Below are 12,685 nucleotides of genomic sequence, written 5' to 3'. Positions count from 1 at the left end.
ACCTCCAGGGATGGTGACACAGATCCCCCAGGGACACAGAGCACACTGAAACCACTGAGAAAACATCTGAGCCCCTAACTCTGACCACACTGCTGGGCCCCCAAACACGAGTGTGATTGTTCCCAGAGGAAGTTCCGTGCATTTATACACTCCAGGACACTGTGGGGATTCAAGAGCTGCTGGATTTGAAACACAAACTCGTGGCTGTTGTTGTGCTGCTGCTCCAGGGAACAGAAATCTGATAGGACACAGGACCCTGCCATGCCAGCAGCCACTCCATCCTGCCCAGGCCAGGATGTGCATAAGTTAAGCACAGAAAATGAACATACAACAACAAGTCACACCATATTTCAAGAGATGTATGAAGGATGAAGCAGTTCCCACCCTGCCTGCAGTGCCTGCTGGCTAAAAAAGGTGAGTGATGGCAGCATAACACCATTACTAAAGCCATCCTCAGAGCCCCTGGTTAATAATGGATTCCTGGGACACATCAATAACAGCCACACAGGCAGGGAGGCTGCCCTTAGCCCACACAAACAGCTCGGCCACCCTAAAAACGCCACAGCTGCCACTGTGGTGACACCAAACGTGAGGAGCCACGAGCTGGAAGGGAGAGGAGTGATGGCTCATGGAGTGCCTGGCAGCTCAGGGACACCCAGCTGTGCCAAGGGTGACCACAGGCACATTGGAGCTCCTGTTCCCACCCCAGAGGAGAAATCCCTGTGCCCTGTTCCCACCCCAGAGGGGAAATCCCTGTGCCCCCCTGAGGCAGCACCGTGGCCTCACCAATGGCCCTTGGATAACCAGGAGTGATAACTGAGGTAACAGGAGACAACTGAGCCCTTCCACCACGGTCTCCCTGGTGTTTCAAGCTCTGGGATGTTGGCCTTTACCTGAGCAGAACTAACTGGCAGTGGTGGTGGCAAGAATGACCCAAGAGGAAGGGACAGGGAGGCTCTCTGAGATCTCCCAACACCAAGAGCCAGCTCGCACCAGGTGACAAACCAGACCAAAAGTTCCAGTCCCATTTTAGCAAGGAATCATCATCAGGATGACAAGAAGAAGCCAAAGGCAGGCTCTGGCTCTGCCTGCACTGATTGGCAAAGGCAGCAGCAAAGCCTCAGCCCAGCTCTCTGACAAGGGCTAACGCCTCACCAGCACCCCCGTGTAATTACACACTTGAGTGACTGGACTCTGAAGAAAATTGAAGGCCTGAGCTGTGAACAGCTGCCATTTTCTCTCTCCATCACGCCAGCGTGATTACTTGAGAAATGAACAGCCCCAGCTCAAAGCTACTCCAGAATTCTCAGAGGAAATATGGCTCCGTGTTCAAATAATGAGATTCTTAAGGCAAGCGTTACTTACAATCACACCACACACCAAAAAGGGAAAGGGGGGAAAAAAAGGGGAAAAAGGAGAGGCAGGAAGAAAGAACACCAGCATCCCTACATCTTACAAATGAGAATTTAAGAAACACAGCCTCAATCTAGGAAAATTATGACACTTCTTTTGCTTTGGAGTTATTTCGTGGATGGCTACTTTGGATGTATTTTTAGCAGTAAGAGACCACATTATGCTTGTAAAATAAAAGGAGAGAAAGAGAGAGAAAAAGAGAGGGAGAAAGAGAGAGCAGCAGACACTCACAATGAGCATTGTGACCAGCAGGTTCTTCTTGGTGACCTGGGCATGGGAGAAGATGTAGTTCAGCACTGCGTTCATGTCACTCTTGTTCTCCTCACGAAGGGTGAAGACACACTTGTCATAGTGACCTGCAGGCAGAAATGCACATTTCTTTCCCAGTCTTCACACCTCTGTGGCAAGGATTACAAGTTATTAGGTGGGCCTTTATTTTTCTAGGTGTATTTTTTGAGACTCTCCTTGGCTTGAAGGGAGCTGACAAGGAAGGTGGAGAGAGACTATTCACAGGGGGTAGAGTGACAGGACAAGGGGGAATGGCTTCACACTGACAGGGGGCAGGGTTAGGTTGAGTATTTGAAAAAAATTCCTCTCTGTGAGGCTGGGGAGGCCCTGGCACAGGGTGCCCAGAGGAGCTGTGGCTGCCCCTGCATCCCTGGAAGTGTCCAAGGCCAGGCTGGACAGGGCTTGGCATAGTGGGAGGTGTCCCTGCTCATGGCAGGGGTGGAATGAGATGTGCTTTAAAGTCCCTTCCAACCCAGAGCATTCTGTGTTTCTCTGTGGTCCACACAATCAATTTGGGCAGGAATCATTCCCACCATCACCTACTGCAAACTTTAATTCTAACATCCCATTCTTAATAAACAGCTCCAACACCAAATGCCTCCTTTGTGAGCAATACTGAGGGAGGAATAGGGAGCTCAGACTTTCATTCAAATGACAACCAGAATGAAATAACAGCAAAAAGCCTCGCACCATCCTCTGCTGCCAGCAAATTGAAGTGAAAATGAATCTGCAGTACCATTAGGCCAGGGCAGGTAATGGAGCAGGACAAAAGAGTGGAATCTGAACTACCTGTAAGAGCCCCAGCCTCAAATCAGCCAGGGCTTCATTGCCATCTTGTGCCTGGATACAGCAGTGCAAGGCATTGATTTCACCTCTCAGCTTCAGCTGAGCTTTGGGGACAGAACCTCCTCTACAAAACCCTGGATCTGACTTAAAAACAATCCTCACCCTCAGCACAAAGTGAGAGCAAACCTTCTCCAAAGGGCCCACGTGGACTTTGCAGGACTAAACACGACTCTAAGAAACCAAATCCCTGATGAGGAACTCACCGTGCTGGAACTGAGTCTCCACCTTCAGGTACTGCCTGAGCAGATCCATCACCACGGCCTTCATGTGGCCCCGAATGCCACTGCGGTACCTGCGGGGGGAAAAAAAACACCACCGAGCCAACCCTGAGCGAGGCTGAACACACACACACACAGCCCCTGCCACGGCTGCTGGGGCAGGACACCCCTGCAGGACACCCCTGGCACAGGCTGACCTCTGCACGAGCTGCACGATGCTCTGAGTGTTCATGAAGAAAACCTCGCGCTCTGATTTGCGGTTCAGGGTGGCAGCGTGGCTGTCCAGGATGTTGGCAATCTGAGAGGGGAAACGCGTTGGAAAAAAAAAAAAGCAAGGGGAAAGTCCTCCATGGGCTGGGCAAGCAGCAGAGACACACCAGAGACCCAGCAGACTCCACAAAGGAAGTTCAAGGTGTGCTAGTGATACAAAAATCACTGCACTGTGTCATGCGGTGGAGAAATCAGTTTCCAGCATCCCCTTACCCCACCTTGGCTGCAGTCATTGTTTTTTGAGGTTGCACTGGCACTACAAATGGCACTGCAGCACATGTACCGTGCCAAAATCAAATAAATGCTTTTTTATGCATTTATTTGCACAGGGCCACTGATAAGATTCAAATGTTTCCGAAGTGCCTGGTTAAAGCTATGCTGAGCAGGGAACACGTACCCTTCAGCACAGGTGAAGAGACAAGCCTTGAAGGGACACAGGTAAGTTCCTTTCACCATGAGGACCCCATGTCCAAACACACCCTCCAGGTTCAATTAACCTCCATGTCATTTAAAGGAACTTTCTCTCTCTCTGCCCCCACACAAACCAGTTTTTATCCCTCCATGAAGTGTGGTTGGTCACCTGTTGGCTGGGAAACTGGCACAGGACCGAGGTGATGTTGCTGGCATACTGGGCCATCTCCTTCTTGATGGACTTCTCCACATTGGGTGGTATCCGTCCAGAAACACTGGTCATGATGTCCTGAAGTTCCAGCAGGGGCAAAGATGGATCCCTCAGGGTCTTCATTAATCTCTCAACCCAACCCTTCACCTAGAGAGAAACGAGGCAGTGTGAAGGCAAGAGTGAAGAAGAGAATAAACAACAAGAAGGGGAAAAAGGAGAGGGGCGATGTCCAACATCCCATCTCACAGGTGCTGCCCTGTGGCAGAAAAATTGCCCAACCCTTCCTTGAGCTGCAGGAACGCTGTGTTTTGGCTCTGGAAGAAGAGGCCCCCAGTACCTTGCTGTTGAAGAAGGGCTCTGGCAGGCAGTAGCCATTCATCACGTTGACCAGGTTGTCCAGGACGTAGTGGAAGATGCGATGGAGTTTCTCGCCCCGCAGAGCTGTGCTCTGGATCTGGGGCAGGGTACCCGTGTGCAGCTCAGCCTGCAACAAGGAACAGCCTCACTGAGCCTCCTGGGGACACCAGGCATGGGCAACAAACAGCTACCCACAGCTGGAGCCGAGGTTTAACTTGCAAGGATTCCCAGAGGGGGAAATGCACTTGGTTGAGAGACACATCCCCACAACAGTGCTGAGGTAAACTGAGAGCAGGAATGGAAAGTAAGTTTAGCCTGAATCAGAAAGAGAGAGAGAAAAATCTCAGTCTCAATCCTCACCTGAGACAAATAAACAGTGAAGTGACAATTCCAGTACAATGCACAAATGGGGAACTGGCTCACTGCACCATTTGTACCACTCTGGACATCAGTCCCTCATTAAAACCCCACAAAATCTGTGCCTGCTGCAACTCCTCACCTGCTGAACCCTGCTGGGATCATCCAGCTGGAGCTTGGCAATCACACAGCCTGGGTCCAGGACTGCCCCTGGCCGTTTGACATAGTGGATGCAGCCTGATTCTCCTGCTGTTATTGTCATCACCATTTTCATCACCTGTAGCAAGGAAAACAGGTTACACACTCAGCTCCATGTGCCCCAAAACGGTTCCAGGTTTGGGAGCCAGCAGGCAGTGTCCCACCACAGACAGACATTCAGGTGTTCCCAAAACTTGCAAGCACAGATGTTGGGAACAAAATCCAGACATTAAAGTGAATGGGAGAATAAAATAATTTGCCACAAAAGAGTGCAGCAGGAACTTGAGGGATGTCACTGCTCACAATGCCTGAGCCAACAGGGGACTCAGGAATGTCCCACACTCAGCACAGTGAACAAAGCAGACAATTTTCTGCTGCATTCCAAAGGCTTCTCTCAAAGGCTCCTCCACAGAGGGAACCAGGATCACTTCCTAGAGCTCCCAGACAGAAATGCTTCCTTAGATCAAGAGCTGTAGCCTTTGGAGCAGCAGGGTTGGGTTTGGGGGAGCCAGTTTGGTTTTATCCTTGCTCTGCTCTACACCACTGGGAGCCACAGGGATTGTGTGGGTGGTGCCTTCTTAGCCATGACCTGTTGCAGTGCAAAAGCACTTACATAAAATAGCTGGATCTGTGTCTTGATATTTTTCTCCTACACATTGTCCCCAGCTGGTTTAATTGCCCCTCTGTCATCACACACCTTCCCCTCCCTCAAATCTGTTTTGAGCCCACACTCCTACACAACCCCTTGTGCTTTCCTCACTGTGATGCAGAAATTGCTCATCCTCCTCCTCGGTAAGAGTTAAGTAACTTCCCAGGGAGAAGGGAGGAGTGACACTTATTAACTCCTGGGATTGACCTGATAAATGATCAGCTAACCAGGATGAAGTTTGTTACTTCATCCTGGCACAGAGTCTGTGTCAGTACTACAAGGAGAAGCCTTCACCACAGCTGGCTAACATGGATCTCACCTTCCCCTGGAATTTCGGGAAGGTCAAAACCATGGTCTCACCGCTGAGAAATTTTATCACTTGGTGAACAGTCATTAACATTCAAATTTCAGCTGTTAATTTCTTCCCACCCCATCACTCTCACTGATGATTCCTGCTGTAGTTCAGGTTAGAATTTATAAATTAAACACCATGAATTATCCCTCATGCTCAACTCCCAGTCCCAAAACATCCAACATCCCTCCCTCCCCTGAGCTTTTTCCTGGGCAGCCAAACCAGTTCTCTGAGACTTTTACCTCAATTTCTGCAAAGCACTGGCCTGCAAACACGTGTCCCCCATCCTCCACCACATACTGGATCAGCTTCCCAGCAGAAGGGGAGCGCAGGATGGAGGGATCATTCTCCTTCTCAAACACACAGGTCTTGTTCCCAATGGTGATGCGATACCTAGGCAAGGACAGGACAGATCAGTGCAACAGAATTCCCTGGGGAAGGCATGGGAAAGGGAAAATCCAGCCTCTCCTTCCCTATTTCACCTCGAAACAAAACTAAGGGAAAATACCTCTGAGGGATTTCTGAGATTCAAACCCAGAAAGTTCCCCGAATTCTTTGTCCTCCTGAGCAGATCCATTACTTTTCCCAGAAGATAACACAGCAGAGGGGCAGAGTTCACATTCCAGACCTGGGGATGCCCTTTACTGCCCTTTCTGCTATGATCCTTGCAGGGAATTTTGAGGGGATGCACTGAAACTTGTCCTTATTTCTAAAGCAGCTGTGGAATTCCAAGAATTTTAAAAGGTTTTCAGGTTCTGGGGGTTTTTTTGTTTGTTTTTATAATCCCAAAAGTCACTTTTAAGGACCAAGCAGAGGAATATGGACTCCATATGTCTCACACAATAAGATCTTTCATCTAACAGCAACCAAGATCTGTTCTGTCTTCAAACTCACCCACAGTACACTTAGCAAACTTTTTCCAGGAGAGAATTCCATTCCCAGCTGACCTTTTGGGAAGCAGGAAGTTACACACACACACACACACCTCATTTTGGCTGTGTAAATGCTAAACATGAAGCTGCACAGGTTTTTACCTGTCCACTTCTTCTTTCATGTAGGTGGTGTAGCTGCTGCCATCGTAGGAGAGGAGCAGCCCCCCGTCACTCAGGCGATGCACATCGACCTCCACGCAGGAACTGTTCATGATGACCACGTAGGAATTGGGAGACTGCCTGGTCACCTGCAAGCACACAACAATGGGAATGACCCAGTGGATTGAGAACAGCATTGAGTGTCTCAGCTGCCACAACACAAGAGTTTTCCAAGTGCTGCAATGGTGGGAATTAACGAAGAGGAACTGAGGTGTTTGATGTCGTGTAAAAGAATTGGGGTCACGAAGGCAAGCAAGTTGATCAGAGGGATGGAGCATCTCTCCTGTGAGGAAAGGATGAGAGAATTGGGATTGTTCAGCCTGGAGAAGAGAATTCTGGGGTGATTTAGCTGTGGCCTTCCAGTGCCTGAAGAAAGGCAGAGAGAGATTTACAAGGGCCAACCCAAACCAGTCTGGGATTCTGTGACACAGCAGTCAAGAGATGCCAGAACTACTGCTGTCCATGAATGTTGATTTAATCCTCTCACACTTTTGCACTGATGGCCGAGGTTTGATTGTGCAAGCACAGACCATTTTCTCACCCTCATCTACTTACAAGTCACAGGTGACAGTTGTGTACTAAAACTGCATCATGGAGGAGATAATTCAGGGGGGAAAAAAGAGAGATTGCCCCATAGTAAAAGCAACAAGTGCTCCTTTCCCTGGAGAAAAAGTTCCTATCCCAGTCTCTGCCCCAGAGCTCCTATTTGAAGCTGGGTAAATCCTTTATAGAGCACTTCAGCTGCTGCTCCATGCCTCTATTCCTCATCAAAGATAAACCCAAGGAGGTGCAGAAATGCAGAATTCTCACTGCTGCAAAAACAAGCCCATGGTCTTGTCATTAAAAACTCCACCACCACAAATTTGCCCAAGGAAGCTAATGAAGATTGCACAGGCAACCTTAAGTCTAATATTTCCTAACTTTCATATGTTTGCTTTTGCAACACGGGGTTTTGCATGCAGCAAAAAAGCAACACCACGGGGAAAAACTGCTGCCAATCCTGTCACATTGGTGTGTTAAAATCCCAGCAGAGTAGACCTACACTGTGAGAAAAATCAGCTGGAAGTTTTGGTCAACCTCTAGTAGTGTTTGCCTGTAACAAAGCAGTTTTCACCCTACTCAGAGCAAGAGGCTGAAATGTTTACAGAGACATTGCAATGCAGGGGTGTCGTAAAGGAGGCCGTGCTGATTTCTTCACCCACTAAAGCAGAGAAAATAAACCCTGCTCAGACAGAACTCCCTGCACAGATTTGTGCACAGATGAGGCCAGAGCAGCACACGTGGCCATGGCCAGCCCAGGGGCAGGAGGGTGGGTCCCACACTCTTTACCTTCAGCACGTACTTCCGTCCCTCGTAGATGAGCTCCACGTCCACCGTGTTGAGCAGAGTGTGAGCAGGGAGCACTTGGCCCCTGGAAAGAGAAATACGAAACAAAACTGATCTTCCACAAGCCACCAAATGACTACCAGGTGTCCAAAGAGCTTCAGAGATGCATGCAAGGCTTGAGGGAACACAAGCAGAGAGATGGGAGCGGGATTTTATAGAGTCTCTTCTTAGGAGAGACACGAATCAGTTTGACCAAGTCAAACAAAGTCCCTCCAGCCACACAGGCCAGCTTTGCTCTCCTTTCCATTCATTCCTGGGGGATTCAAGACTCCCAAATGCTGTCCTAGCAGCACACAGAGCAAGAACTCCATGTTTCTGAGCCATTTCCTGGAGCTCCTGCTGCAAACCAAAGCGATCTGTACAGACAGCAGGGGATATTTTGAGGAGATGCAGATACCTGCCAGTTTTCTCAGCAGATAAAGAGCTCCCTGGGGCCAGGAAACAGCCAGCAGATAACAAGCCCTGAGCATTCCTTGAACAGAACTTGTGCACCAGGAGGAACTGCTGGGAGAGCAGCTTGCACTTTTTACCTTTCCAGGGAGTGCAGGAAGTTGGAGACGCTGTTTCGGAAGCTCACGTCAGCCACGTGCAGAGCCCCACACACCACCCCCAGAATGGTGTCAGGCCTCTCAGCCTAAAAAAGGGGACACACACACAGTCACACCTCCTCCAGCTTCAGCCCAATCTCAACACCCAGCCAGAAGAAGCAGCAGTCTCAGCTCTATTTTTGGTTCATGGACAACTCTCTTTAAAATCCAAAGTCAGTGCAGCAGCCATGTGAACTCTACACAGAAGCCATTATTTCTGTAACTCCTTAAAACTACATTTGCTTCTGCCTGGATCAAATCTCAAGGTTCCAACAACATTTCCACTGCCATCTGTCCCAAATCCCAAACATAACACTGGTCTCAATGCTTTTCTGGACAACTCTAAGACCAACCTTCCCCAACAGGGACAACCGAGGATTTCAATATACAATGCCACTGAAAATGTTTCTTCCCTAAGTGGACATTCACCATTCCTAACCCCTTTTGCACCAGCAGGCACCACCCCAGCTCATTCCCAAGTGTGCTCCTGCAGGGGGAAGCAGCTGCACCTGCACTTTCTCAGCGATGAGCCGGTCCAGCCAGCCCGTGTCGATGCGGTTCTGCTGGAAGCTCTCTGTCTCCAGCAGCTTGATCAAGTATTCCACAGTGGTCCTGAAGTCCCCTCGGATGGACAGCTCCTTCAGAGCCACCACCATGTTTCTGAAAGGGGAAAGAAGCCCTGTTATCGATCCCATCCTAATGGCAGCACCCAGACAGAAAAGCACCTGAAGGTCAGAGCAGAAGAGCACAGGCACTGGAGCAGGATCCTGTGGGAATGTTTGGGAATGGGAGGATGTTGATTTCTCTGCTGCTGCTGTGAAGAGCAGCTCAGTGGGATCAGGAATTCCCTCTGTTAGCATCACCCAGGGCCCTACCACGTGTCAGGGGCATACAACAGACAGACAGACAGACAGACAGACAGACAGACGTGGTGTCCACCCCACCCAGAGTGGAAGTGGGGAAAGGCTCTGGATGAAAACCGTGGGTGACAGGTCAGACAGGTCTGCCTTAGGACCAGGTGCTTGAAAATCCCACACCACAGAGGACACTCCGTGGTTCACTAACCATCCTGAAGCATTGGTAAGTCAGGTTAGCAATGTTTTCCCTGTTGTTTTCCTGGATGCCTTAAATTAAAGAGGGATTTTCACACTGTGAAAGGGGTAGCTGTGTCACAGCCCAGCAGCAGGTATACAAGGCAAGGATGAAACAGAAAAAAAAGAAAGAAAATCAAGCAAAAAGTATAGAAATGGAGGTGCAACACAGTGGAATTGCAAAGCAAGACAGGATGAGAAGCCTGACCAAGAAATGGAAAACAAAACAAAGACAGGGAGATTTTTCAGGACATTTTTCTGGAAACTCCTAGAAGGAAGGAGCCTTGTTTTCCTGTGGCACTTTGGATCAAAGGGGACAAACCCAAGCAATTCCCAAGGCTCTCCCACATTTCTGACTCACGAGATGGCTTCTTCACGGTTCTCTCCCCAGGAGAAGCAGTGACCAAACTGGGAATCAGCAAATTCATGGAGCCCTCCTGCAGCAGCCACACTGAAATAGCCCCAGACATTCTTATTGCTGCGGAAATTCAGCTCCTGAACTGTGCCAGAACTGGGTTTAAATCCCTGCAAAGACAGACAAACATTGCTCTGGGCCCTAAAGAAAAGGTGAATAATCCAGAATTAGTGTCCTGGAGGCTCTGAGAACACCTCTGTGTGCTGCAGCACGGTATAACAACTTCAGGTTGTGCCTAAGCCGAGTCTGAGTGAGCTAAGGGAAGAATCTTTTAAATTTGCTGCCAGAAGTTGCAACAGCAGCAGGGACTGGCCCTGTAAAGCCCACGGGGAGCACAGAAGTTGAAGCCTCACCTCGTCAGGATTCTCACTGGTGATCCGGGCAGCAATGACGTGGCCACGGGGGCTGGGGACGTGGGCTGAGTTCTCAAAATCAATGGTTGTGTCTCCCCAGGGAGAAACTCCATACATCACCCTGATGTCCTTGATCCTGTGGAGAGGGATCCCCATGGCAATCTAAGGAGAAACAAACAAACAAACAAACAAAAAAAAAAAATTATTAAAAAACCCACCACTAAGTTTCTCTCCTCACAGAGTCAAACATTCACACTTCCCAGGACAACTCAGCTCAGTGTAATATCCACCTTAAGCCCTTCAGCCAGTATTTTCCATTGACTGATTAAAAGGCTCCAGGGAAAGCTGACAGTGCCAGGTCAGCTGAGGATGGGCAGGCATTAGGCCTGTTAAAAATATACTGAGGTCCCAGTGAGACAGAAGGGCCCTAATTGGTTATAGGAAATGGGAATTTTGCAATTATAAACTGTGGGGAGAGTAACCTGCAGAACCAGCTGCTGGCTGCATTCTTATGAGGCAAAATTCCACTTGCCCTGTTCATTTTAACAGATACAGTTCAAAAAAGAAGTAGAAAACAATACAGGTGTGAGGGGACTGTGGCATCCACCCACTGCTGGAAAGTTGAGGGCCAGGAGTTTGGGGGGGACACACACAAACCACAGCACATCAACAACTGCTCTCCACAGCATCTCTGAGGGATCCCCTGGTGGCTTTGGGGAACTTTAAACAACTCCTGAACTTGCTGAAAGATGAGAAACCCAACTTTCTGTGCTCACCTGGAGCTGTGCTGCTGGCAGGTTGACATCTGCCACCATCTCCGTGCAGGGATGCTCCACCTGCAGGCGTGGGTTCAGCTCCAGGAAGTAGAAGCTGCCATCCTGGCTGTACAGGTACTCCACAGTGCCTGCACTCACGTACCCGACCATTTTGGCAAGTTTCACTGCACACTGGGACACAGGAAAAGAGAAATATTGCACTGCCAGTTACCTGTGCTCTCTCTGTTCATCCACCACACTCACTTCAGATTTCTGCTGACATTCTGAAACGCCCCAAAACTTATAACAGGCTCTAGACCTGCTCAGAGGAAAGGCTGTGGCACAGGAGCTTTGATTTCCAACTAATTTCATCTACAATTTACAGAAGGCAGAGTTTGAAGCAAATATTTGCAACATTCAACATTACACAATACCTGCAACTCCTGAAACTCGCTTTTAATATGGTAACACACATTGAAAACACACTTCCCTCCCCTTTTTGGGGGGCACAGATCTTCGAAAGGAGCTGCTGGTGGGATTTAGTGTGGAAATGTGAGTGGCTGCCCACACAAAGCAGTTTGAGCCACTCTCGCCCTCTGTTGCTCCTTTGGAACATTCAGCAACGCCAAACTCCGGGTGACGTAAAATAAAAATACAAAGTCCTGCCTGTTTCTGGAGCCTGGCCAGGGCAGGAGAAGCTGCAGAGCCCCTCTCACCTGCTCCATGTGCTCAAACACTGTCGAGGTCGCAATAGAGGCTGGAGCTTCCTCGATGATTTTCTGGTGCCGGCGCTGCACGGAGCAGTCCCGGCCGAAGAGGGAGATGGCATTGCCATACTGGTCTGCCAGGATCTGCACCTCCAGGTGCCTGGACTGCTTGGCCAGCCTCATCACAAAGATGGGAGAGCCTGGCACCTCAGTTTGAACCTAGAGCAGGGACAGAATGAACGTCTTGTGTGAGCTGGACCTTCAGTGCTGAGGTCTCGCAGGCACCCGAGCGTTTAGAACAAGGCAGCACAGAGCACTGGGGAAAGATTTATCTGTCTTCACCTGTCTGAAGAGATTGGGGAAGTCATCTGCATTGTTCACTTTCCTGATTCCTTTTCCTCCTCCTCCTTCAGAAGCCTTGATCATGACAGGGTAGCCAACCTCCTCAGCAGCCTGGCAAGGTGGGCAGAACAACAGGTTAAGTACAAAAAGGCAGCAGAACCCAGTGAAAAGATCAGTATTTCCCTGTGGAGTCACATCCAAGCTTCCATATCCGACTATTTAGAAACCAATGGGATAGAAACCAAATATCCCATTGGAGAGAGAGCCTGTAGCTGGAAAAATCCAGGGATTTTGTGATTACAGAGAAATCTGACCTCTCCAAGTGACTACAAAAGGTTTTGTCAGTGTTTCAATGCCATTAAATCTACGAATTCACATAAAAGCTTTT

At 49.2% G+C, this 12,685-nt stretch overlaps 1 protein-coding gene across 5 annotated transcripts in view; it reads right to left on the bottom strand.

Moving 5' to 3' along the window:
- The window catches only part of ACACA (acetyl-CoA carboxylase alpha), a 103,921-nt gene that overhangs the window by 72,482 nt on the left and 18,754 nt on the right, over positions 1 to 12,685 (bottom strand). For all 5 annotated transcript variants that reach the window (XM_014881125.2, XM_088176845.1, XM_088176844.1 and 2 more), the window contains 16 exons: positions 12,298 to 12,408; positions 11,965 to 12,174; positions 11,270 to 11,440; positions 10,494 to 10,655; positions 10,087 to 10,250; positions 9,144 to 9,294; positions 8,578 to 8,681; positions 7,991 to 8,072; positions 6,605 to 6,750; positions 5,813 to 5,963; positions 4,514 to 4,648; positions 3,995 to 4,141; positions 3,616 to 3,804; positions 2,963 to 3,063; positions 2,751 to 2,839; positions 1,645 to 1,769 (listed from right to left, as the gene is read on the bottom strand). In XM_014881125.2, coding sequence (XP_014736611.2) covers positions 1,645 to 1,769; positions 2,751 to 2,839; positions 2,963 to 3,063; positions 3,616 to 3,804; positions 3,995 to 4,141; positions 4,514 to 4,648; positions 5,813 to 5,963; positions 6,605 to 6,750; positions 7,991 to 8,072; positions 8,578 to 8,681; positions 9,144 to 9,294; positions 10,087 to 10,250; positions 10,494 to 10,655; positions 11,270 to 11,440; positions 11,965 to 12,174; positions 12,298 to 12,408 — 2,238 coding nt within the window. The remainder of the gene's footprint in view (positions 1 to 1,644; positions 1,770 to 2,750; positions 2,840 to 2,962; positions 3,064 to 3,615; positions 3,805 to 3,994; positions 4,142 to 4,513; positions 4,649 to 5,812; positions 5,964 to 6,604; positions 6,751 to 7,990; positions 8,073 to 8,577; positions 8,682 to 9,143; positions 9,295 to 10,086; positions 10,251 to 10,493; positions 10,656 to 11,269; positions 11,441 to 11,964; positions 12,175 to 12,297; positions 12,409 to 12,685) is intronic.

The sequence above is a fragment of the Sturnus vulgaris genome, chromosome 21, assembly GCF_052056855.1.
Source record: "Sturnus vulgaris isolate bStuVul1 chromosome 21, bStuVul1.hap1, whole genome shotgun sequence".
Lineage (NCBI taxonomy): Eukaryota > Metazoa > Chordata > Aves > Passeriformes > Sturnidae > Sturnus > Sturnus vulgaris.
Note: the sequence above shows the minus strand (reverse complement) of the source record. Positions and strands in the feature narration are given on the sequence as shown.